Source organism: Pan paniscus, chromosome 1 (genome assembly GCF_029289425.2).
Source record: "Pan paniscus chromosome 1, NHGRI_mPanPan1-v2.0_pri, whole genome shotgun sequence".
Lineage (NCBI taxonomy): Eukaryota > Metazoa > Chordata > Mammalia > Primates > Hominidae > Pan > Pan paniscus.
In genome coordinates this window covers 129,436,667-129,464,581 of record NC_073249.2, presented here as the reverse complement: position 1 = coordinate 129,464,581, position 27,915 = coordinate 129,436,667, and the positions used below count along the sequence as shown (strand labels likewise).

Below are 27,915 nucleotides of genomic sequence, written 5' to 3'. Positions count from 1 at the left end.
AGTCTCCCCTGTTAAAATGTGCATTCTTGGAGGCAAAGTTTGCATTTCTCTTTTCACTACTTTATCCCTGAAACGTATCTTAAAAAAGAGCCTGCACTAGCCACCATACGTTATTTAAAAACCTGTGAAGTGAGGGGATTAGAATATATGATCTCTAAGGTCCTTCTAGCACATTCAGAAATATAAATAAGGAAAATCCTAATGCCAGTTATTGTATTGTATCCAGTGTATTATACCGGACTGATTACTTTAGTTCTTAATGTTAGGTAAGAATGTCATTCATTCTTACTTATATTAATCCTTAATAAGTCCCTTCCTCTAATGTTTTGCCATTAGTCAAAAAGGTATCCTAATTAGCAATATAGTGCAGTATTCTTTAATCTGTTCTTTGAAACTTCATTGTAAATATTTGTTTATTAAAATGCATGCAACAGTGAAAATTTGATGAATTATGATAGTTTCTCAAATTAGTATTCAATTTTTCCCCCTTCCCCTTCATTTTTGATATGAGAAATTATGTAAGCTGAAGGTCATAAAGAGTGGATAGTTGTTCAAAGAAAATTTTGCCACCAGTAGCTTCTATAAGATATGTTTTGTTGTTTGAAAAATAGAACATGATGTTAACCAAAAACTGGGGTTTATTAAAATGTTCTAGCATTCTCAATTTCATTATAAATTACCAAATAAGTTACATTTTAATAAGGAGTAAATCAAATCAAACATACTGATTCCAGGTCTTTTAAAACATAGCTAACTACCATTTTTGAATACCTAAATAATATAATGCCAACATTAAAACATTTTTCATAGGCTCTTCCCAACACTTAAACAATTGAGAAAAGAAAAATGGACACATTTGAAAAATTCTTGAATTTTTGCATTGTCAGAATCTTGGCAGGCCATTTCTTGCCTAACTGGCAATTTCTAGTTCTGAGTTAGGCCAGAACAAGGCAAATTAACCCATGGCCTGCACCTTTTCTCAGTATGGGGGCAAGTGAATCAAAGCTACACTCAAAGCTGCTATTGACAGAATGTTTGATTTACCCCATGAGGCTTTCAAAAACTTTTCTGAGGGCCTTCTAATAAGAGGAACTGATGAGTGATTTAAAAACCTTTTTTTTTTTTTTTCCTGCAAACACTCCCTTATGGAACTAATTGCAATCAATGTTATCAAGGGAGCTGATTTCTGAGAGTTGCATTTAAGATTCAGAACTATCTAGGTTTTGTGTTTCCTTGTTATCTCTAGTTCCCAGTGAGTGAGCAGAAAGAAAAAGTAAGCAGTGGGTGAAGTACGTAAATTCCTTTCCTAACAGAAGGGTCGTATCTTCCCTGGCTGTGCCCTGAGCTCAGTCACCTTGTCTCCGCTCTACTGAGCAGTGTGGTGCAACATCATGCTGAGTCCATCACCATTCATCCTAACATCTTCCTTCCCAAAACATGGGTTTTTAATCTTAGTTATGTAATCCCATAATTTTCAAGCATTTAAAATCTCAAACTTAGTTGAAAATTCAAAAGTGCCTTTCTTTTCTTAAAATACAAATGAATGATCCTTACACTAAACAAAAAAATGTGGTCCAATTTTCACCATTTCTAAGAGGAAGAACAAAAGTCATTTAAAAATATGTGCTTTTTACATACCTCATTTGCAGAAATTCAAAATGGAGATTTCTTTTTTTTATTATACTTTAGGTTTTAGGGTACATATGCACAACGTGTAGGTTTGTTACGTATGTATACATGTGCCATGTTGGTGCGCTGCATCTGGATCAAGAAAATTTGGCAAAATGGAGATTTCTAACAACTAAAAATAGTTGAAAAATTGTTTTTGATGGCATGAAAAACATTAGAATTGATAATAGTTTAAAAATATATAATACAGTTACAGACTGTTCAATCTTTTTTTCAGGAAAAAAACTAACCAAATATATTGAACATTTTCTCATTAAAAAAATCATGAATGTATGAGCATCTGCTTCACTTATTTACAAAGTCATGTTGACAGAGCCTCCAAAGTTCCTGATGAAGTATTGATATTCAAATGATTTTATTCCCAAACAACATGAATAGCTACATAAAAGTTAATATAAATCAATTTAATTACTAAAATATGGTTTTGTTACAGATTAATAACATCTGTAACTTAAGCTTACTATATGCTACGCCTATATGTAAATGATTTACATATATTATTAATTCATTTCTTCTAAATAACTCTAGGATGTTGATACTATAGTCATCCCCCTTACAGCACGAGGACCATGAAGAACAGGTAGACTAAGTAACTCATTAAGACGATGAAGTTAGAAGGAGGACAGCCAGGTTTCCAGCTGGGGCAGCCTGGCTCCAGAGACCCCACTCTCAGCCAATATACCAGATAGACTCTAATTAGTGTAATATTTATTGTATTATGAAGAATACAACAATTTATGCCACAACAAAGGAAAAATTCAGAGCAATAGAATAATAGAATTATTTTCCTAACTTTTACATTTTCGAAGAAAAATAAACCAAGCAGATCCCATCATAGGAGAAAATAGTAACTCATAAGAAAATTAATACCCTAACATGAAGCAAGTCAAGTCAAATGCACAAATATTTTTGTGGATCTATTATGGGCACACTAATATGTCAGTTGCTATTGGGACTACAATTTAGTATAAAGGTGCACTCCTTGCCCTCCTTGGGGTTTATAGGATAATTTGAAAATAAAATAGATTCCGGAAGATCACAGAACATAAATCTTTACAGAGTCAAAATTTCATATAATGAAAGAGTGGTTGTGGTACAGGGTATGGAGGAGGCACAGAATCACGGAATGAGCTAAAGTACATTCATTCAGTTGTCTGAAAGCATATTCAACAAATTATAAAATTATGTCATCCAGATCTCCTAGGAATGTGAGGACACAGGCAAACTTATTGCCTTGGTTGTAAAAATGAAGCAGTGAGATTAGTGAAAGGGTGGAAGAATTCTTACTAATGCAAAACTAACAGAAATTTGGGCCCACTTAACAACTGCCAGTTTGGTTCCAACAAGAAAGAGAAGGAGAGATACACTATAAAACAAACAATAAATCGATTAAACCTGACACTGTACCAACAAACAAGAAGAAACACAATTCAATTCAATAAATATTGAAAATAGTGTTTAGCAGAAGAGGAAACATCCTATATTAGGAAATATATATATTTATATCATATATAGAAATATATATTCATATATTTATATTATATTTATATGATACATATATGTATAATAAAATATACATATACATATTTTAAATAAACGTTTAGAACTTTCCAGTGAATGGACAATATTTGTAAAGCAGAAATGCAGTTACAGAAAGTTTGTGCTTAATCTCCTGATAGCCTTTACAGTCTATCTAGAACAACAAAATTCCAAGTTAATGTGACGTGATATGGAGTCGTACATTCTTAGAGGGAATAGAGGAGACTTTTTAAAAGTAGAACCATTTTGAGTTTTTCACAAGAAAGATATTTAAGGCTGACGTTATATCAATTGAGTCAGAAATTGGACACCATTGCCTTTAAAATTTGAGCTAGTGTTTAATGAAGTATTCAATTAAATTATGCTGATCGGCACATACATATTCCATGCACATGGATATGGAATATGTAGTCTTTTGTTCCTACTTCCCACTCCCTGGTACAATCCAAAAAGTGATGGAAGAAACAGAATTATGTAAAGTAATGATGATTACTTATCACTCTTATTATCCTTAGTGGCAATGAAATAATTAGCAACTATAATCCCAAACTCTTATCCAAGTTTATTTTATAAATGATATACTTATCTTTTCTATAAGCTGTTGAGGCACTTATCATTTTATGATAGGGAATATTTATTACAGATATATTAGGTGTATAACACTAAAAAAGTTATTTTACATTCTCCATTGTGAAACAAATTTAGAAACTTACAAAGATTGTGGAATATTTCAGAAAAAACTGACATTAAAAATGTAATCTCCTTTCAATTTCCCAATTAGCTTAGCTTTTCAAGTTCTTATTATTGATATATTTGAGATTTTAAAAGTATTTTCATTTACAATATTATTGTAACCAGAGACTGCTGAGAGTGTAATTTATCACTGTACTTTATATGTACTCTGTCAAGTTTACTTCATTACTTGAATTTTTCAGTATGTCTTTATGTAATGCATTTACCAAAGATTTTCCATGTTGCCACTATGGAATGCTCCCTGTGCTGGATGCTGGCAGGAATAATTCAACAGGGAACAGAAGAAAATATAGGTGGATACACAGAATGTATATAAGGCCATTTGCTGATGTTCTCAAGTGTTGAGAAGTGGAAGCTTTATACCATAGTATAAGATAACACTGGTACATTTAATAAATATTGTAATTAGAAATTTGAACTGGGGTAAAATTTTGAACTTTGGCTATGGGGAGTACTAATGGTACCATTTGCAATAATAGTGAATTTGAGAAAAGATCTGTTTTAGCTAAATCTGATAAGGTGAACTTTTTTTTTTTTACTTTGTGCAAATCTCTCTTAATGTACACATTCCTCACTTTGTAATAAAATTAATTGATTACAGATCTGCCTCCACCCTAGTCTATGGAATTTTAAAGCCCATGCAATGACTCGCTCATTTTCATACTCTCTAGAATATAATTTGGCACCTATCATTCATTAGGTACTCAGTAAATGTTTGTCACATGCCTGAGCAAAAATTTAGGAGGAAAGGAGGTCTTCTGAGAAATGGGGAGCGGAAAACTAGATTTAAGAGTCATTTTTACACGAAAAGGAAATAGTGCCTACTGTAAGTCTAGCCACTGTCTGGCACAGAGAAGTTCATTTATACATCTTGAAGAATGAATGCACGTATGAATGGATAAATGAAAGAATGAACAAGACATTCATTTCACTGAAGAAATAAATACGATAAGGAGAGAAAATGAACAAATTCTGAACTTTGGAAAGTAAAAAGCTAGAGGAAGAAAAGCAGTCAGTGATAGGCTTGGAAAGGAATAGTTAAAAGAAGCAGCAAGGTAAGAGTGTCACAAACAAGAATATGTTCTAGTTTTGTTTCCAAGTCTTTTACATTATTTCATTTTAATTCTGACAATAGTCCTGAGAGGTAGAAACATAATGTATTATTATGCTTTTTTTTAGTAGATAAAGAAATTGAGCCTCAGAAAGTTTAAGTGACTTGGAGGAGAGCATTTTAAACAGAATTCTTAACATTATCAATCATAAAATGCAGAAAATATACTAAGGACTGAAAGGATGTCACTGCATTTGACATGCAGTTCACTGAAGTCTGGGCAAAGTGAGGTTGAAAAGGAGAAAAGTAGAGGGGTGGAAAGAGAAGTAAACATTTTAAAAGATGAATGCATTAAAACAGGTATCACATACGTGATAATCACTAGGTACCATGCAGAAATGACATCACATAGTGTTAGGATGGGGAAGAATTTATGGTAGAAGAAGATTAACATGAATGTCTTCTCTTCTTACCCAAATGGACAACTTGCTTCCAATAAAATGCTTTTCATTTTATTTTACATATATGTGTGCACATGACAGTTTTCTGACTTTGAAACTATTAAGATTTTAAATCCTATTAAGTAAGATCTTCTTGATCAAATTCTAACAAATACTGCTTCTGTGACTCCTTTATTTAATGTTTTCCATCCAAAAGAACAGTACTGAAAACATTTAGATGGGAGTCCAGGAATGAATGCTATCTCACACTGCAGCTCTGCCAGCTCCCCTCTCACTTGGAGAATAACTTCTTATTAAAGTAAACATGGAAGGCTCCTGGTGAAGTTAGTAATTCTACTTAAGGATAATTTCTACAGGCAGTTTATTATTTCAAACCAGAAGAGGAAAAAAAAATAGCGAAGAAACATTTTTTTCCTTGACTTCTCTAAATGTATAAGAGGTGGCATACGTGAAGTACTAGAAGAAATATACACAGTAAATTCTGGAATAAAATGCATAAATTCTGAAATGACCTAGTCAAACTTGAATAGATCAAATTTTCTCCTTCTTCATATTTTATATGCTAACTTAGATCTTTTATTCTTCATACAGACATACACAAATACACATGCCTGCGTGCACACACACACAAGCACAAGCTTATAAAATCGTATCTGAGATTGCAAAAGCTGTTTTCTGAGCCAAATCTGTTTAGGTTTGTTTAGGAAAATATAATTATTATTAATATTAGGATTGTCAATTATGGAACATAAATTTAAATAGTTAAGCTAACCTTTTTGGATAGGCAAATAATCAACAGAACTGCTAGTTAAACATGATTCAACATTTTACTCAATTTTTGGTGATGTACATAGTATTTAATAGTAAGAAGAATGGGATTTTTAAGATAATATAAGCACTTTACATATCGTTCTTTTTTCCTTCCTGAATTCAGTTAAATAAATAAACTATACTCTGACTGTGTCTACATACCATATAAATGTCTAGATAAAAAGTGACAAATTTAGGCCATCATCCAGCTATTTGAAAACATTTATCTTGATGACATTAAACATCTGGATGTTTCCAAATACCAAGATGTTTGATGCCCTGCAGATAAAATATCTGATAACTAGTTGAATCCTTTACTTATCTGTGGCATAAAAATATACATTTTCATGTATGTATCTCTTCCAACTTCAGACAAAAAATGTAATTTTAGCATGGATATAGTAGGAAGTCATAGGAATCATCAGGTTTAGAGAGATTTTTGGTATGGTTGTTCTTAATGAATCTCTGACCTAGAAAAACATATTTTATTTTCCCTTCAGAAAACAAAAGAGTTAATTGTCATTTCAACAATGTGAATTAAAAGGTAAAAGGATTTGTAAAATGAAGGTACCTAGATACATAAGCTTTCATCTACAATGACCCACAGAAACACTGTATGTGGGAAAAGTATAATATAAAGTAGTCTTACTTGACTGAATCATTATTCAATTGAAATGTTATATAAAACATTTCTTTCTCTCATTATCTTTTTGAAAAACATTTTGTTTTTCTTAGCATGCTCATTTATGCCATCCAGGTGAAAATGACAGACATTTAAACTTTCTAATTTGATAATTCTGACGTCTGAAGTGATGATCTGGCACAAGGATGGTAATAAACACAAATTCTATTTTTGGCCATTCATTAGATTTTAATTTGTCTGAATCATTGAAGACTGGCTGTTCCAACTACTCTGCCTCATTTTCTTACTCTAGTCTAATTGAAGAAAAAGCCATTCTTCTATAAGAAACAAGGCAAATATCATTATAGAGTAGAATATGTGTTTTGGTTATAAGCTTAAAAGAAAGATTAATGTTCTTTTCAATACTTGCCACTTTAAAAATAATTCTATATAAGCATTAAATAACATTTCTAAGCCTTTTGAATCAAGATTGCTTTTACTTCTTAACTAGAAGAGGAAAATAAATTTTAAAGTGAAAAACAATTCCCTGAAAGCTAGAAACTATTATAGCACTAAAATAACAGACAATTGCATCACACATTTCAGCTCCCAGCACTGTACCTTTAGGATCACTCAGAACTGAACCAAAGGCACTGATGACCACATCGGCTTTCAGATGGACCATCTGATCTTCATCTTCATTCCATTTTCCAGTTTCATCTTGCTCTGTCCGAACAAATTGCATAGCAACAATTCTCCCACCTTTTACTATAACCTTCCGTGGGGACAGGAATGGCAGAAATTCACACTTTTCTTCTTTAGCAAGTTCCATCTAAAACAAAACAGAACAGAGAAGAAACTTGAAAATGTTTCTTATTCCACACAGTATTTAATTTCTAATTGAATTACACATGCTAAAGCTTATGATATTAAGTCAATATGCAGCTTTTTCTTTCACCAAACCTGAGTTTCAGTTACCAGTTATTTGCATTTTGTAAATCACTGACTCAGGGAGTCTTGAATTGGAGTTGTAATGTGGACGTTTATAGATCATGGCATCATAAGGTATTTCTCAAGTTTTAAGTACTGCATGCTCTACATTTGGTAGTTTGTGAGGTTTCTGACCATAGTAGCCTATTATTTTTATGTTTTCAATTCAGTAGATTAAGCTCTCTTTTTTTAATCATGCTGCATATTAAAATAAATACTTCTGTTTATTATCAGGTTGCATACATCCAAGCTGGAAAAAAGTCAATAAAGTGGGTGAGCCAATCTGTGCAAGTACATGATTAGAATGGTAGGTAGGAGAAAAAGACTAGAGAAATTCTGTAGAACTAAGAAATAAAAAACATTTTTTCTTCCTTTTATAAAACCACAGAAGCAAATACTATAAATGAAAAACTGAGGACAGCGAAACAAGCATGTCCTCCTGATGAATGCCCAGTTCTTCCCCATTTCCTACGTAATTCATTTTGCCGTAAAATCTGGATACCTCGGTTTCTGTTTGTTTTCATATGCATAATGGAATGTTCATTGAGACAGAATATTAATGTTTACTCATTTGCTTATTTTTCCATTAATTGTTTTTGGAGAAATCCAGGCCTTTGTCAATGCAATCAGAAGTACTATGTTGAATGTTCTTTTTTAAAAAAATGCAAAAATGTCCTACTGAAGTGTTTTGGGATGTTGTCTTATTATTTTCCTTCACTCTGAAAGCCAGGCAGATTCTCAATAGGCTCCCTGGGTAATGTTTCCACTGAGGTTGCGTGTATGAGGCTTCAAACTAAGAGTTATCTGGGCTTTGTCAAGATGGAAAAACTGAGACATAAAATAATTAACTCAATGCTGTAATCAAGCCATGGGCCCATCTTTCAACAACCTATCCAGAGCTAGTGCCATGCATCACAATCACCTGGAAGGCTAATTAAACCAGACTGCGCAGGCCCATTTTCAGAGTTTCTAACTTTGGAGGGTTAAGTGGGGACTGAGGATTTGCATGTCTAACAAATGCCTAAGGTGATGCTATGCTTCTAGTGCACAGATGATACTTTGTTAACCACTGTCTTTATTAGATTACAGCTGACTGGCTCAGCACTTGTTCTCTATGATGCATTTTCAAAGACAGGAATATTGCCCCTAGGGAGCAAAAATTAATTCTTGGGGGAAAGAAAAAAATCCTCAGATATCATAATGGTCTGGTCCCTTCAAAGAGCTAAAGTATGTAAACAGTTATACAGTATATCTATGGTATTAAAATTATAGCAGGGAGGATTAAGAAAAAAATCTAAAGATACTCCCAAAAAGGGTAAGAAGAAAATGGTTGGGAAACACTGATCTATACTATACATTATTTTGAAGCTATTCAATCTATGTCTTATTTAGGATATTTTTAATATTGTCATTAAAGGCTTAAAAATTGGAACCACATAAAAATTATTACACAGTCTTTCCCTTTTTATTATGAAAATCAAGAAATTAGCAATATAAAACATAACATGTGGGATGTTATGCTGGTAAACATACAAAACAGTTGATATAAAACTGCTCACTCCTCAGACAGGAAGATTAGAGGTAAGCGGAATTGAATCAAATTTGAAAACTGCTCTGCTGCTTATTTGGGATAGTTTCCTTATATATAAAATGGGGAGAACACCATCTCATTAATCGGTATGTGTGGTGTTACTTAAAACAACTCCAAAATGTAAAATTCCTAAAGCAGAATTTAGCATATAGAAGGCTATGTACTCATAGTTGCTATTTTCTGAATTCACTTTTTTTTTCTCTGAATCATTCTTCAGCTATTCAATATCACTTAGAAATAAGATTGTGATTTCAAGAGAAAGGTGGCCCAATAACAAAGGTTAGTAAAAGGCAGCACAAAGACAAACCTTAGACTCCTCTTTAGTTTTCTACAAAATAAAAATGTATGATTTCTGGAAGGCAAATTATTCCTTGAATAATTCAAATTACAAAATAAATATGATTCCAATATGTAAAATATGTTTTCTGTATCGCTTTTGTCACATTTGTGCCACATATCACCTTATAACTCATCAATATAAACCAGTTTATTGTGTTTCAAAATGTCAAGTGGTGCTACATTTTAATGATAATGCCACACTTGATTGAATAACAACTCCAAATGTTTATGGTTTGAATAAATCAATATACAATGTGTACCTGTAACAGTACTGTTTTCTGTGGAGGGCAGAAATGAAACACTGAACTATGCTGTACCTACTGGGAATATGTCTTACAGATCGATTTAGGATCTGTTTGATCCCACTCTATCTTTGCTATCTATTAATACCTCTACAGTATCTGTTATTACATATAGATAATCTCATATATTTTGGCAAATTTGGCATTAAATTTGGAAACAAAAATTGGACATGACTAAATCAAAAACTTCTATGAATTTAAAATAAAGATTATTAATCACTGAATGCCTAAGCATGTTTTAGTAATGTTTAGTAATGTTCTCACCATGGTTTTGATTTTTGAGGACCTTGTATAACCATATATAGTTACAAACATAAAAAAACTGGCTTTAGCATATGCTCATCTATGTGCCCCAGGTTTGATTACATGTATTCAAATATCTGGCATTCTTACCAATTATCCGACAGTGCACTGGGGATGGCATGAACACTGGACCCCACAGAGATTCATCTGCATTTTTGCTTTTGAAACTTTAGAGATTTTCTTCACTCACTAGTACATGTAGAACTAGACTATTAAGCAGCAGACATAAATCACACCACTTCCTGCTATTTAGCTCGATAGCTATATTTTCCATTTTACATAAGAAAGGGAAAATTGTTTAAAGAAAAAATAGTAATATCATTTGCATATATATATATTTGTTTGGAAAGTATTAATATTGGGAGAGTGAGATCATGTTAAGATTTATCTTGGGAAATAGGGAAATACTAGGACAATGAAAACACAAGGTAAACTTGTATAGTGAATGCTTATCATTTTATGCTGCCTTGGCATCTATTTTAAATATAAGTTGGACTTTGTTATAGCAGAACAAAGATTCAGTCACCCTTGACACACATAGTTTCCAATTCTATACTCTACCTCCCTGCAGCACCCCCGTTTCTCAGTGTGGTGGATCAAGATATTTCCCTTATACACCTGCTCCCTGATCACCACATCCCTATGAAATGAGTAGATGCAGCCTGCTGGACTGGTCCTGCTGACCCTCCACCCTGCATGGACTGTGCAGACACACCACAGTGACTGCCTCTCAGTCAATGCTTGACGTCCTGGAACTTGTGCCTGCTTGCTTTAAACCAACCAGTTAAAATTTCCCATGAGAAACCTGTTTGGATAACGCCCTGGACCCATAAATAAAGGCACTGGCCCGCAGGTCCCATTTTCTCTCTCTCTCTCTCTCTCTCCACGCACTCCTAACCTCCGTGTGTGTGGCCTCTGTGCATGATGTGTACCCCTTCAGGAACTGTAAGTAATAAAATCTTTATTTCCATCTTCAGCCTGTCCCAATCATTGAAGGAATGCTCTCATCTTAAAGATCCTAAATTAAAATTGACATTACATGTGAAATGAAATATACTTTGAAATATTTTTGGACATTATAAGGATTTACTTTCACTATTTAACAAATCTATTATTTGTCTTAAGTCTTGTCTTATTATTTTTGTTATTTTTTATTTTATTTTAATTAATTAATTAATTAATTTGAGACAGAGTTTCGCTCTGTTGCCAGTTGCCCAGGCTGGAGGGTAGTGGCAAGATCTCAGCTCACTGCAGTCTCCGCCTACCCAGTTCAAGTGATTCTCCTGCCTCAGCCTTCCAAGTAGCTGAAATTACAGGCACCCGCCACCATGCCTGGCTAATTTTTGTATTTTTAGTAGAGACGGGGTTTCACCCTGTTGGCCAGGTTGGTCTCAAACTCCTGACCTCAAGTGTTCCGCCCACCTCAGCCTCCCAAAGTACTGGGAATACAGGCCTAAGACACCACGCCCAGCCATAAAACTTGTTTTATAAGAAGATAAATAATAATGGTAATAAGTATTTATAACACTTAAAAGTATTCTTTTAAGTGCTTTACATGTAATTCACTTAATCTTCATACAGAAAATACATATAATGCTTTACCTGTAACTCAATCGTCAGACAGAAAATGTTATGACACCCGTATATTTGTTACAAAAAAAAAGTATTTCGCTTCAAACCGACTTTGTCTCTGTGCTGTGGTGCAAAAAGCCAAAACCGCACTGGGCATCATCATGATTTTACAGATTTAGCATACAGCCTTAGGCACACTGCTGCTTGCTGGCCTCACAAAGAAAAAAAAAATCTGTGGACAAGCATTATTTTCTTCCTACAGAGGAGAAACTGAGGCTCAGAGAAGCCAAAAATACACTAAGGGATGAAAAAACTTATCTGAAATTAGGATCTGGCTGAAACGAAATCTTATGTGGTCTTCATTATGTCCAAGAATAACAACTGTAGTATATTTGAAATAATGAGACTGTATGATTCTAGTTGCTGAACCTCAAACAAAGCAAAGTGGAAAAGGAAAAGCTAAAGTGAAAGGTGAAGGGCTTGGCTAGACATAGGTCCCTTTGTGGGAAGAGGAGACTCAAGCTTCCCAGTCTAAGCTCATTTACAGGTACTATAAAATCATGAAATATAGGAACCACATGATGGACTTATGAACCCAATATTGTAAACGAGTTAATAGAGACATCTTGAATCCAGATAAAGAGTAAATTTAGGACAAAAAAAGTACTACTTCACGAAGTGGATATTAGATACACAGAACATATTATCTTAAGATATAAAATTTAAAAACTAACAGAATTTAAATAAGTTTGTTCGATAGTAAACTCGTTCTCAACACTCTTTAGAGGAAGAATACCTTATTTAACATTCTATCCTTTATGTCCAAGAGTGATATTAAAATAGTCAACAATTGATAAGTATAAGCCCATGAACATTAAGATAGACACCCAGCAAATCAGAATATATGCCAGTCAATAAGCCAATGAAGAGGCATAAAGTGAATGTCACATGGAAGGACAGGGCATCAAGACTGGTCACAGCCCTACCTGTGTCTATCAAAATGATTGGCACACAGTAGACCTTGAATACAGTTTTGTTTAGTAGAATGAAGGACAAATTATTAAGAAAATCTGAAGGACATTCAAATTAAGGAAAGTACAACCAACTAGTAGTATACTGAGTGAATGGCTATTAAACATCCATCCCAATGTAAGTAACAGGACACAGCAGAAGGCATGCTACCTGCCCAGATCATCCTATGTTGCGAGGTTGAAATAAAAAAGCAAATGGTGTTCCTCATCAGTTGTCAAGTTATGCTGCTATCAGAAAACATGGACCAAATTGACCTGTGGTCTAACCACATGCAGCATTACTGTTCAAATTAACCAGCCTTCTGTGACAAGTAATTCACAGATGTCAGTGTTAGTGCCTTTTAACAACTAATGTTTGTCAATAATCATTAATAATCAGTAACTCTGAATCTGGATACGAATGCTTCTCCTCATGGCACTCATATATATTTATTTGTTTGATGGAGCATGTCTTTATGAGGGACAACTGGTTTATCAAGCAAACATGCCAACCTCTCTTTTCCTAGTCTCCACCAATAAAGTAGTAAGCAGCTATAAGGGTCCACTTTTTACATTTGACAAATCAGGTTGTCACTTTCTTTTTACACAGTAGTGGGAAAGTTAAAAAAAATTCTCAGCTTTGATTTTCACCTCCATATTCAGGAAAGATATGTGGCTGATGCTGAGTGAAATAAAAATAGCATGCTATAAACTTGCAATAATGATCATCATTTTAATGATTAACTTTATGTAATGTGATGATTTGGTCTGATTAATATTACAGGCATCATACTCTAGAAATTATGAAACAACTTAATTTTCTATAATTAAAAGCATGATGTCAACTCACTTTTAGATTGCACATAGGCAAAGCAAGAATAGGTTATAAAGTGTAATGAGCAGAGCTCAAAACCAGCATATATTAAATTCTGGAATAACTTCTAATAAGCCAAAGTTTGAGAAGCAATATGAAGAAACAACATTCTTTATAAAGGTTACCCTCTAATACTAATTGACCATTTATCCATTCTATATGAACACAAAAACCTAAAAATATTATTTAGAAGCAAAATTGTTTAGAAGTCCACTTTGGCCAGTGATAAACCTAGAAAATATTATCCATTTCATCACTGTTAAATTATTGGATGTACCAGAAACATTCAGAGCCATGTGGTAAGAGCACCCTCCATGCATAAATCTAACCAAACATTTGTTAAATATTATGTACAAAAATAGTGCTGTGAGCTACAGTTAAAATAAACTCTGCCTTAAAAATCTCATAGAAGCAGAAAATCAGCATTTGTAGGTAATAATGTATGACAAACATTATTTGCTTGACCCAACTTTAGTCAGGTTTCTGAACCTTTTCCTAAGCCCACTTGTGTGCTTTTTTGTAAAATCCAGATTTAGCAATAACCCTGCTAAGTCAGTTTAGCAAAATCCCTCACCCTTGATATCTAATCATCTTCAATATCTCATCAGGTACCTCATCCTCCACTATGACCCAGGTGATGTCTTACCCTCGCCTGTCTTCTGCAAGAATCCTGTTAGATTGATTTAGCCAACAGGATTAAGCCTTACCTTGATGTTTCCTTTCAGTAATATTTTATCTACTAACCCGCAACCTACTCCTTGGCTATTACTTCCTACCTCTGCATTCTGTATTTGGAGTTTAACTCTCATTTGGGGGATAAAAAGTGTCATCAGATATTGATAATGGAGGGTTCTTGCTAAAACTGCACTTTATGGGGAAGTACACAGGTGGGCCTTGGAGAAGGTTTAGGAGCCTGATTAAAATTTGGCCTTTGGGAGGCCAAGGCAGGCGGATCACGAGGTCTGGAGATCCAGACCATCCTGGCTAACACGGTGAAACCCTGTCTCTATTAAAAATGCAACAACAACAACAACAACAACAAAAATTAGCTGGGGTGGTGGCGGGCGCCTGTAGTCCCAGCTACTCAGGATGCTGAGGCAGGAGAATGGCATGAACCCGGGAAGTGGAGGTTGCAGTGAGCTGAGATCGCACCACTGCACTCCAGCCTGGGCGACAGAGCGAGACTCAGTCTCAAAAAAAAAAAAAAAAAAAATTGGCCAACTTAGGAATCTTTGTCATGTGTAAAGGCAGTGTACTTGAATGGCACATAAATGGGCATTTCACCTAGCAGTAGTGCAGATCAAGGAAGGGCAGCATTGCTGGGCATGGTAGCTCAGGCCTATAATCTCAATGCTTTGGAAGGTTGAGGTGGGAGAACTGTTTAAGGCTATGAGTTGAAGACTAGCCTGGGTAAAATAGAGAAACCTCATCTCTACCAAATTTTTTTTAAAAAGTTTGCCAGGTATGGTGGCATCTGCCTGTAGTCCCAGCTACTTGGAAGGCTGAGGTGGGAGGATCTGTAGAGCCCAGATGTTTCAGATTGCAATGAGCTGTGATCACGCCACTGCATTCCGGCCTTGGTGACACAGCAAGATCCTGTCTCAAAAAAAAAAAAAAAAAAAAAAAAGAAAGGACAGCATGGAAAAGGTGCTATATAAGCTAATCTTGAAAGAAAAGTAGGAATTAATCACTGGAAAGGAATTAGTTACTAGGAAGTTCTTGTATGGAATCCATTCTCTCTCTTTGAAGAAGTGGGTGTGGAAGGGTAAAGGAGTTTATCTCAAGAAGAAAAGAAGGAAAGCAGCTTGGTTAAAGCTCTATGTAATATGTAAACATCCTACTGGGAAACAAACTATTGTCATTTATAAGTGGAAGAGTCCTTACCAATGGAATGCTTTTGGCATGGCATATCTGTTAGTTTAGGATTGCTATAGTAAACAAACCTGGAAACGTGAATTTAGGGGGCATAGATCACTATAAAGAGTAATGCAAGTTACATAACTATCTGAGTATAAATTAGATGTCTCATAAGTGAAACAACTTTCTTTGACCTAAGTGATGGAGCTACTTACATGACTTAGAGACCACATGTTAATCTGGTTTAGAGCAAATCCTAATGCAGCAAGATAGAACCTAAGGAAATCTGTGGGCAGTGGTCCTGCACTTCTTGTTTACCTGAGTTTGTTTTTAATTGTATCCTTGAAGTTAATAATAAAGTTTGATACAGAGTGATATTTAATTCATATGAGTTTGATTTCACAATCCAATCTTCTAGTTATCTTGGTTACCAAGGACATGAAGGAGGGTAAAGGAAGAGGCATCAAACTCGGCCCATTCACACTTGATCTCATATTCTTTAATTTACTAAACAGTTTTTTAATATTTAGTAATTTTTGACTTATTTTATTTTGAGTGGTGAAATGCAGAACAATTTTTATATGTTAATTAATCTCTGGCCTGTACAAGCAAATTCTGCAATTATTCTTTTAATTAGGCAAAAAAAGTTTGCTGAGACCACAAATTGACATTCCTTCTTTTAGTACCTGGTATGGTATTACAGGCTTCATTCACATATAGAATGTTTTTATTTTAAGTTTTTTAAAGTTGAAGAATCTTGAACATAAAGAAACATTTATCCAAATGAGAGTTGTACTACACATTGGATAAATATAGTCGTCCCTTAACTGAGTCCTTACTAATTTTATTGTGTCACTATTGTGCTGCAAAACCCAGATATGCAATGTAAGGAATAATTTAGAGGCTTAAAATGGCTTGACACAACTATCATTAAATACATCTCTTTTAACAAGTAAAGGGTTGATTTTTTGTTGTTGTTGTTTGTTTTTTGAGATGCAGTCTGACTCTGTCGCCCAGGCTGGAGTGCAGGGGCGTGATCTCCACTCACTGCGAGCTCTGCCTCCCGGGTTCACGCCATTCTCCTGTCTCAGCCTCCCGAGTAGCTGGGACTACAGGCGCCCACCACCACACCCCGCTAATTTTTTTGTATTTTTAGTAGAGACGGGGTTTCACTGTGTTAGCCAGGATGGTCTCGAGCTCCTGACCTCGTGATCCACCCGCCCCGGCTTCCCAAAGTGCTGGGATTACAGGCGTGAACCACTGCGCCCGACCAGAAAGAGTATTTTTAAACACTATTCATTTACTATTGATGACATTTTCTTTTATTATTATTATTATTATTATTATACTTTAAGATTTAGGGTACATGTGCACAATGTGCAGGTTAGTTACATATGATGACATTTTCTTAAACCTAACACCTATTTTCTTCATCTTAGGTTTTGATGGATTCAAGCCTCCCTGGCAGCTGTTGGAGTATCTCACAAAACTACGTTCTGTGTAACTTGGTGCCTTTGTAGTTCCTCCTTTAATCTTAAAATGCCTCCATGTACAAATTCTTTACAAATTAGGATCATCTGTTTTCTGCCACCTGCTAATACTCTCGGATTCTAGTAATTTTTATTATTTTTTGCTTTTTTATATATTGCTTGCTCGTATTTCCTTTTTTTTTTTTTTAGTTCTCAGGTATCTTTTAAGAGACTGAAAACTAGGGATAATTTACTTTTTTCAGTATACTTTTAATGTTAGATTGACATAAAAATGTGACGCAATATATTTTTTTAACAGTTTAAAATAAAATGTGTACTTATTCCAGTCTATCATTGTTGGACATTTGGGTTGGTTCCAAGTCTTTGCTATTGTGAATAGTGCCGCAATAAACATACATGTGCATGTGTCTTCATAGCAGCATGATTTATAATCCTTTGGGTATATACCCAGTAATAGGATGGCTGGGTCAAATGGTATTTCTAGTTCTAGATCCCTGAGGAATCGCCACACTGACTTTCCACAATTGTTGAACTAGTTTACAGTCCCACCAACAGTGTAAAAGTGTTCCTATTTCTCCACATCCTCTCTAGCACCTGTTGTTTCCTGACTTTTAATGATCGCCATTCTAAGGTGTGAGATGGTATCTCATTGTGGTTTTGATTTGCATTTCTCTGATGGCCAGTGATAATGAGCATTTTTTCATGTGTTTTTTGGCCGCATAAATGTCTTCTTTTGAGAAGTGTCTGTTCATATCCTTTGCCCACTTTTTGACGGGGTTGTTTGTTTTTTTCTTGTAAATTTGTTTGAGTTCATTGTAGATTCTGGATATTAGCCCTTTGTCAGATGCGTAGGTTGCAAAAATTTTCTCCCATTCTGTAGGTTGCCTGTTCACTCTGATGGTGGTTTCTTTTGCTGTGCAAAAGCTCTTTAGTTTAATTAGATCCCATTTGTCAATTTTGGCTTTTGTTGCCATTGTTTTTAGTGTTTTAGACATGAAGTCCTTGCCCATGCCTATGTCCTGAATGGTATTGCCTAGGTCTTCTTCCAGGGTTTTTATGGTTTTAGGTCTAATGTGTAAGTCTTTAATCCATCTTGAATTAATTTTTGTGGCACATATACACCATGGAATACTATGCAGCCATAAAAAATGATGAGTTCATGTCCTTTGTAGGGACATGGATGAAGCTGGAAACCATCATTCTCAGCAAACTACCGCAACGACAAAAAGCCAAACACTGCATGTTCTCATTCATAGGTGGGAATTGAACAATGAGAACACATGGACACAGGAAGGGGAACATCACACACCAGGGACTGTTGTGGGGTGGGGGGAGGGGGGAGGGATAGCATTAGGTCATATACCTAATGCTAAATGACAAGTTAATGGGTGCAGCACACCAACATGGCACATGTATACATATGTAACAAACCTGCACGTTGTGCACATGTACCCTAAAACTTAAAGTATAATAATAATAATAATAAAGAAATAAAATAAAATGTGTACTTATTTAAAAGCTATCAGAAATAATTTTGAGTTATATGTATATATGTAAAATTATATATTTTGAAAATTTCATATTAACTTAAAGTCTTCCTATGAAGTTTTCAATGCCTTTAATATATTGGCTAATTCAACATGCCTCACTGGTCTGCCACCTTGAATCAAGGGCTGCACTATATGTTGAGTCAGATACCAAGTTGAATTCATCAATCCAATAAAGAAGCTTGTAATTCAATTTATGGAATAAGTATAAAGTAATAAGTACCCTATGTGATAAATTCTATTAACAGCAGGAAGCACAAAAAGCCCACAGAAAAGAGAAATTAAATTGGTAGGGAACTAAGGAAGCCTTCAAGAGAAAATGACATTTGGAGCAGACCTTGAAGGATGAGTTCACGTGTAGTAGTTAGGGGCTCCCCTGGTACTAAGATATTAAGTACACCTCTAAGACTTTATGATGACAGGGGGATGACACATTCCAAGAATCTGTATATGTTTATCTTTTTGAAAGTTGTGAAAATTCAGTATAGTATGAAAAGGTAGAATGGAATTTTAGAATTTAGAATTTTAGAAAAAAATTTTAAAATTTTTTAAAAAATCACTTTTAAAACAATGACAATTCTTTGTTTTTATGTTAATTCATGTGTATTTTTCATTTATGTCTTTCAAATAGCATATACATTGACTAATGTGTGTTTAATAGATTATACAAATTACTTTTTAATATTTTCATTTTATAGGACAAGAAAAGATATTGAAAAGCGGAGGTGAATATTTTTAAATGAAGAGGGGCTTCTAATGTTCACCTAAAAATGAATGAAGTAGAGCATACAGATCTCTTCCCACTTTCAATTATTGCTAGGCAGTGGCCAAAGGGAAGTTCAACTCCTTTGTGACTTCTGACAGCAAGAAAGAACCATAAAAGGTATTTCAATGCACCTTCCCATGTTCACAGAAAAATTATGTCTTCCCCTCTTTCCAAAGAGCTGAGATAGAAGTACAATGTTTGATCCATGCCCATCTGAAAGGATGATGAAGTTCAGGTTGTGTGAGGACACTAAAAAGTTCAGCAAGTTGGCAAAGTGGTCCAAGGTTACAGGAAGAATTATGTCATTTACATTGAACGGGTGCAGCAGAAAAAGACTGGGCTAATAGGACAACTATTCGTTTGGGCATTGCCCCAGCAAGGTGGTTATTAGGCTGGAAGTAAAAAAAACCCACAAAAGATCCTTGAATGGAAAGCCAAATCTCACCAAGTGGGAAAGGAACAGGACAAACATAAGATAGAAACGATAGAGATGGTGCAGGAATAAAGTAGTCTTATATACAATTTTCATTACAAACTACTAAAATGAAAAAAAAATTAATAGAGTAATAACAACTTGTTGTTATTAAATAAGGCCTGACAGTGACACACCAGGTAAAAAACATTCACTTTTAATGAATCTGTGGGCGTATCTGTGAAAATACATATATATATATATATATATATATATATGCTGTGAAAAAAAAATATATATATATAGAAGATTAGTAAAGATTTTTTAAAAGCATATAATTTTCAGCTCCTCAGATATTCCTGGTCAACATAATGCAACAACCTCCTTCAGAATTTTGAAAATAGTTATGCTTTTAAAATATGTAATCTTAAATGGGCACAAGCTTTTGTTGGCTCCTGGCCTATTTGCAGTCTTCTTTTTTTTCCACTCACCATCTGAATTATCACATGTACTGTAGAATTCTGACAATTTCACCTGTCAGTTTCTTTATACTCATGTCTTGAATATGGTAGATTTTACCTCACCAATTGGCTGGGGATACATTAATTGCAATTTGTTTTAAGTGTAATATTTATACACATTTCTAAAATTTTCAGTATAGAGCTGTCACTCTGTGAAGAAATAGAGCCTTCCTGTCCAGATTCCACATCATTCATATATATTTCTCTGAATGTTAAAAATATAAAATGAGGAATGGAAAAAACTTTAAGAAGCATATAATTACAACACTAATTTTATAGATGGGCATACTCAGACTAGAATGTAAATCAAGAACCAAGTGCTCCAACTGTAATTCCTTTTTGACTATTCCATTCTACCTTTTCATACTACACTGAAGTTTCACAACTTTCCAAAAGATAAATATATACAGATCCTTGGAATGTGTCATCCCCCTGTCATCATAAAGTCTTAAAGGTGTACTTTAATATCTTAGTACCAGGGGAGCCCCTAACTACTGTTAATTAGCTTTTTGTGCCTAGAGAAGATTTTGTGTGAGTGTTCGTTTTCAGCTACCTTCAGAGAGCAAATCATGTCAACATGTCTCTGATTACCTTCCATGAAGAACACCAACTCAAATGACGTGCAGGTGCCAAACGTTGAAGAACTGCTGTAAGCATCACTTTTAGTAAATAAAATTAAATTTGTCAGCTTATGGGGGCTATTTTCTAAAAATAGTCCCAGGTTCATATTTGTTGTAATTAAATTAAAACTAGAAAACATCAGTTATCTGTAGAAAATACATGTTTAGGCCACGCACGGTGGCTCACACCGGTAATCCCCGCACTTTGGGAGGCCGAGGAGGGCGGATCACGAGGTCAGGAGATGGAGACCATCCTGGCTAACACGGTGAAACCCCGTTTCGAACTTAAAAATACAAAAAATTAGACGGTCATGGTGGTGGGCACCTGTAGTCCCAGCTACTCAGGAGGCTGCTGCAGGAGAATGGCGTGAACCCGGGAGGCAGAGCTTGCAGTGAGTCGAGATCGCACCACTGCACTCCAGCCTGGGTGACAGAGCAAGACTCCATCTCCAAAAAAAAAAAAAAAAAAATGCATGTTTAGCCATAAGAAATTGATGACAAAACTATCCATAGACATAGCTTTAACATGGTCCTTTGACATTAAAAATATCTGAGAAGAGGCCTATAGGTCATGCCACAAAAATGATCTATTATGGGGTATGCTGTGTGGTGATGGAAAAAATCAGGTAAAAGGCACATTCTTTTAAACGTTGTGCTATTTCAAAGTTGTAGTACCAGATGAAGAAAAATTTGATGAACAGACTGAGCAATCCGGTATTGTTATTTTTCTAATTAAAATAATAAAGTAGCATTAATTAACAAAACAGTTAACCCTCTCAATAGCTAAAACATGTAAAAACTGACATATCAAAGTTAAATCAGTTACCATTTTGACAAACAAACAAAGGGAAGCTAAGGCGTCCCAGGGGTAGCATGCAGGCCCCATAAAAATGTAGCAGAATTAAAGATCAATCGTGTTTTGCTCCTATTGGAAAACTGAATATGTGAATAACAGATCTTTGAAATATACTTTGTGTGTGGGATTGTGCTATTAAAAGTAAATTTGAAACCATCCTCTTCTCGGTAATAATTAATAAGAAATATAAAGTCCTTCTCTAACCTTATCCTTTAAATTTATCAACTCTAGCAGGTCTGTTGAGTTCTGACCTTCATGCCTCCTTTTAGGGATTCCCAAATGCCTAAAGCATCCTTGCAGTTCTATCTGATCTGTCAACAGCTTTTAATACCAGCATTTTGGGGGATTCTGTTATCCTGTGAAATTTAATCTCACCTATTTAAGCTTGCAGAAAGTACTGGAGGGAATTATTAACAGATTTTCCCTCATCTTCTTAGAGGATAGTGCCGAGTGATTGGCTGGTTTCCCTAAGGACCCATGGCTGAGAAGCACTAGTTTGTCAGTAGCATCCTATTTAGCATGTGTGTGAGGCCACAAGGGAGCTGGAAAGACACTTGGAATCAGAATTACATCAATATGCTGATGATGCCTGCATATCTTCATTTCATCAAACCTATATCCTTTAGTATTAATGCTTTCTTAGCCAAGATGGAAAGTACCTCCACACAGCACACTGTTTGTGACTCTAATTAGACAGCTGGAAAGCATGTTGATGATACATCAGAGCAGTGGACCAGCAACCTCAGCATCACAAGGAAACTTGTTAAAAATGCAAATCCTGAGACCCACCCCAGACTTACTGAATCAGCAACTCTAGGAACAGGGCCCAGCAATCTGTGTTTAACAAGCCCTCTAGGTGACTTAATGCACCCTAAAATTTGAAAACCTCTACATTAGAGAAATGGGATGTGTTTGTCACTACAGAGTCTATTGGATGATGTCTCCTACTTTTGTGGATTAAAACATTCCTGAGTCTAACCATATAGTTCTTGGTTACTAACCACATAATATACATGGTCTCAAACAATTCCATGTGTATGGTTAAGCTTTGTGCCCCCACTCAATTCTCATTTTGAACTGTAATCCCCATAATCCCCACCTGTCAAGGGAGAATCATGGGGGTGGTTCCCCCATGCTGTTCTCATGATGGTGAGTGAGTTCTCACAGATCTGATGATTGTATAAGTGGCTCTTATCTTTTTGCTCAGCACTTCTCCTTCCTGCCACCTTGTGAAGAAGGTGCCTTGCTTTCCGCCATGATCATAAGTTTCCTGAGGCCTCCCCAGTCATGCTGAACTGTGAGTCAATTAAACCTCTTGCCTTTATAAATTACCCAGTTTCGGGCAGTTCTTCACAGCAGTATGAAAATGGACTAATACACCATGTTAAATGTAACTGGCTTCTGTCATAATTCATATTTGTCACTAAAGGATAATTAAACTTCATATTGTTCTGTATTTCCCTCACTCAGAGAATGAGAATTAGACTGCACCATCAGACATATACATGCTGACATGCCTAATGGTGAGGCATTTTACTGACAAACCATGCTATTTCCAAATTACACCCAAGAGTCCATGACCATTAAATAACACACATATTTGACGACATCTCTAAATGTCCCTGTCCCTCAATCTTCACTGACTCTAAAGAAACCAAATGTGGCTGAAGTTTTTACTAGGGGAGACAGTGTAGGAGAAAGAAGACAATTACTCAAGAAATTAAGGCCAATATTAAATTCTTCATATTGGCTAAAAATTATGTGCTAGACCTAACCTTTCAAAACGTATATCTTAAAGTAGATACATGATATTGGACCTGTACTCTCCTGACTTTCCAGTTTCATCAGTGTTAGCACTGCAATATTTTGGCTCCTCTTTTGATGTATACAAAACCAAGCAATGGCCATAAAGGATTAACACTGAAACTTCTATGAATGCCAAAAGTTCCCAATCCTTACATGGTATTACCCCTGGTAAGTGAATCAATCCTGAAAACTTTGCATAATCTAATCATATATTACTTATTATTCCATCTCTCCAAGAAATTTTGCCTATAATTATGAGATGAACCTTCAAAGGCCTACTGTTATAATATTTATCTAACTTGGAAGGTATTAGCCCGTGTAATGCTAGAAAGCCTTCGGTGCTGATTCCCTCCAGTAAATATTCATTCCACAATTATTTGTTGAATCTTTTATAGGTAGCACCCAAGGTGCTAAACAGGCGGAAGGTAAAAGTGACCCAGAGAGATGATCATGGCCCTTTCTCTCATGAAGCTCAAGGTCAATTAGTTTTAATATCATATAAAAATTTGGTTAATTGTAAGCTAATAATAAAATAATTCAAACAATCAAACATTTGTTCTTCTAGTTTTAATTAAGACCAGACCCATTTGAGTTCTACTAAGCTCTACTGCAGGCAGGTTACCTATTATCTCAAGGATCTGTTGCTTCTCAACACTTCGGTAATCAAGTTTCAGGCAGCTGAGCTCTGGCCTTCCAAGGTGCTATGCCTCTACTCTGATCCTGTGCTTCTTGTAATCTACTCACATTAACCAATAGCTCACTCTTTTACTTAGCCCCTGACTAGCCTCTCTGCTTCTGATGCCACTCCACTATAGTCAATTCTCAGCAGAGTAGCCATTTTAAAATTTAAATCAGAGCTTGGCACTTCTCTGTTCAAAGCAGCCCAGTGATTTTTCTCTTTCAATGAGAGTAAAAGCTAAAGGTCTTATGAATGCCTACAATACATAATCCGGTCGGCCACATTCTGTCCTCTCTTACTCTATTCTGATGATACTGGCGTTTTTTCTATTCCACAAATCCAGAAGACTTCCACAATAAAGGGTGAAGGCATTTAGCTTGCCATGGAATGTTTATCTCCTGGATGCCTACTTTCCCTCAATTTCCTCATCTCTTTGTTCAAAAATCATCTCATCGGAGAGGTCTTCCAGGGCCACCCTGTTTAAAATGGCAAACCCTGCCTTCTCTTCCACCATTATCCTCATCTCTCACACACTCATTATACTCCTATATTAATTTTTCTCCACAGTTCCAATTACTTTTCAATATATTATTTATGTGACAGTTTATTTGTTTAATTATTGGGTATCTTCTGTCACTAGGTACAAATTCCATGAGGGCATGAATTCTAACTGGTTTGCTGACTGTTGTATCTAAGTTGCCCAGAACAATACCTGGTACATAATAGATGCTCAATAAATGTAGTTTTAATAAATGAATGAATGAATGAATAAATAAATTCATACCGCTACCCTCTTCTTATCTGGTCTCAGTTTGTTTGTGTCTTAGTTCTACCTAAGACAGAAGAAATAACCACCATTCATTTCCAGTGACCCTTGGAAATGGAAGATGACTATGATATAAAATGTGAAGTAAATTGATATTGCCAATCAGTGTCATCTTCCCCTTCCAACCCTCAAGAAGTCACCTTTGGTAATGAAACTTTTCTAGCATTGGAATCAGAAGGATAAGACTTAATATTTAAAATGTTTAGTTCAAAACCTATTTCTCAAGTACAAACTATGTGCCAGGTCCTGTGCTATGCACAGGAATACAAAGATCAAAATGTTTCTTTCTATGTGTAAAAAAAAAAACATGATTACACTAATTATTGCCTAAGCCTGCATTCCAGGAAAAAAAAAAACCCTATGATCATAAAACTACCTTGGATTTTATTAAAAAGTCTAAAAAGGGTAGATTGGACGGAGAAAAGTCCAGATAATAAACGTGGAATTTGAAACTCAGCCATGAACCAATGGTGACCCTGATATTTTGGTAAGATTAATTTGTAATGTGGGTAATCTACATATGACAAATTACCTATTGACTACAGCTATAATTCTTGCCTAGTATAGAGACTCCAAACACATTCAGGCATTCCGAAGCAAGTCAAGTTCATAATACTGATTTGATTAAAATGAGTAATTTATCTTTCTATAAATACATTTGGTTCTTGTTCTCAGAACTAATATTCTTTATAAGGTATTATATTTCTCTAATAGCATTAAAATTTGAGAAGTGTGTAGTACATGTAAATAGCTGATACCTCACCCAAGACTACTCACCAGTTACTGGTAAGAATGAAATGATTTTAAACATGTTATTATTACTATTTTTTTGAGACAGAGTCTCTCTCTGTCACCCAGGCTCACTGCAAGCTCTGCCTCCCGGGTTCACGCCATTCTCCTGCCTCAGCCTCCTGAGTAGCTGGGACTACAGGCGCCCACCACCATGCCCGGCTAATTTTTTTGTATTTTTAGTAGAGACGGGGTTTCACCCTATTAGCCAGGATGGTCTTGATCTCCTGACCTTGTGATCCGCCGGCCTCGGCCTCCCAAAGTGCTGGGATTACAGGCGTGAGCCACCGCGCACAGCCAAACATGTTATTTTTAGTGTGCTAACTAACTACTAATTTTGAGTAGTGCTTATATTAGAGCACTTTAAAAATATACATGACACCCTTTTCTTTCTATTTGCTTCACAAATAATGAACTGACTGAAAGTATGACCAAGGTATACATCTTAGAATGCAGTTTGTAAATTGGCTTATGGAAAATTCCGTATGTGTCTTATTACCACATTCTTCTAATATGCATACATTTTGTGAAGAGTACCTACTATCCAGGATATGGAAGACTTAGCACTTTACATTGTTACTAGTTACACAGAATACATTTCAAGCATATTAACACTAACAAGAAGCACTTGAGTATTGACAAAGATTAAATTTCTCATTTTACCCAAATCAGTATTACAAATTTTCTTTTACTTGGAATGTCTGAATTAGAAAAGAAACAATTATGTATAGCCCTGAAATTTTTAAACTTGAATTTGACAATTTCAACATTCTAGCGATTTAAACATTAACAGTTTCATCTCCTAAAATCTGTTGGAGTACAACTCCATATTTTCTGATGGTTCCATTTTACCTCCTCAGGGACAGCTCTTATATTAACAAAGCCTTTTCTGAAGACGATGAACACACGGCGAGCTCCACAACGTAGAGCGGATGTTGCACAGTCAAAGGCAGTGTCTCCAGCTCCAAGTACAATCACGACTCCCCGTATCGATGGCAATGGAGAGTGACAGGCGCACATTCCTGAATGATGAAAGGAAAACCCCATTTTCAAGTAGAGAAACCATTTCTGCATGACAGCTCAAAAGATACTTGTACTCAAAGCAGTGTAAAATTGCATCTTGCAGTTTTCCAGGATGAAGTGTCACTATCAAATTATTCTGCTTCCTTGAAAGACAGTTTTATTCCCATTTTAAAAATATGCTCATATATGTAATTTCATAGTCAGTATCTTTAGTTTCTTTTTTCTTCTAGGATTCCTACAACACATTTTGAGAAGTTTAGGTCATAACAGACTGGAATCAATCAATTAAAACTCTCTTCATCAAAATTGTGATATCTATCTTTAACTCAGCATAATTTTCTTTTTGCTAGAAGAAAAAAGTGATCCTTATGATCTGTGTTAACGGTTTGCAATATTTCATTATAATGCTTTTTTATATATTACCTTATATAATTTCTAACACATACCTCTGTTATATATTTTGTTAACTTTGAATATTAACGTGCTGAATAAGTGTCCTTTATGTAACTGAAGAATTTCTGAGAACTATTTTCTTGAAATAGTACAAATAAATCTTTCTCCCTTTCACTGCTTTCCTCTGGTTTTGTTTGTGAAATTGGGCAGTAAAAGAAATATGACTTTCTAAGCATCCATTTCTCAAGGTCATCTCTATTAAGATTTGCTGTCCATATGAAGATCCTTGTAAAAAAAGTAAAATGCAAGTATTCCTTATGTGTTAGGTAGCAGTGTATAATAAGATTAAATAAAACTGTTCATAAGATAAATTACTATAATTTTTAAAATGGTACCAAGAATAGAATAAACCTATAATTTCAAT

The 27,915-nt window shown here is 35.1% G+C and overlaps 1 protein-coding gene across 6 annotated transcripts in view; it reads right to left on the bottom strand.

Moving 5' to 3' along the window:
- DPYD (dihydropyrimidine dehydrogenase) overlaps positions 1 to 27,915 on the bottom strand; it is an 840,660-nt gene that overhangs the window by 485,144 nt on the left and 327,601 nt on the right. For all 6 annotated transcript variants that reach the window (XM_055115757.3, XM_034931766.3, XM_008960543.5 and 3 more), the window contains 2 exons: positions 26,928 to 27,097; positions 7,547 to 7,757 (listed from right to left, as the gene is read on the bottom strand). In XM_055115757.3, the coding sequence (XP_054971732.2) occupies positions 7,547 to 7,757; positions 26,928 to 27,097 (381 nt within the window). The remainder of the gene's footprint in view (positions 1 to 7,546; positions 7,758 to 26,927; positions 27,098 to 27,915) is intronic.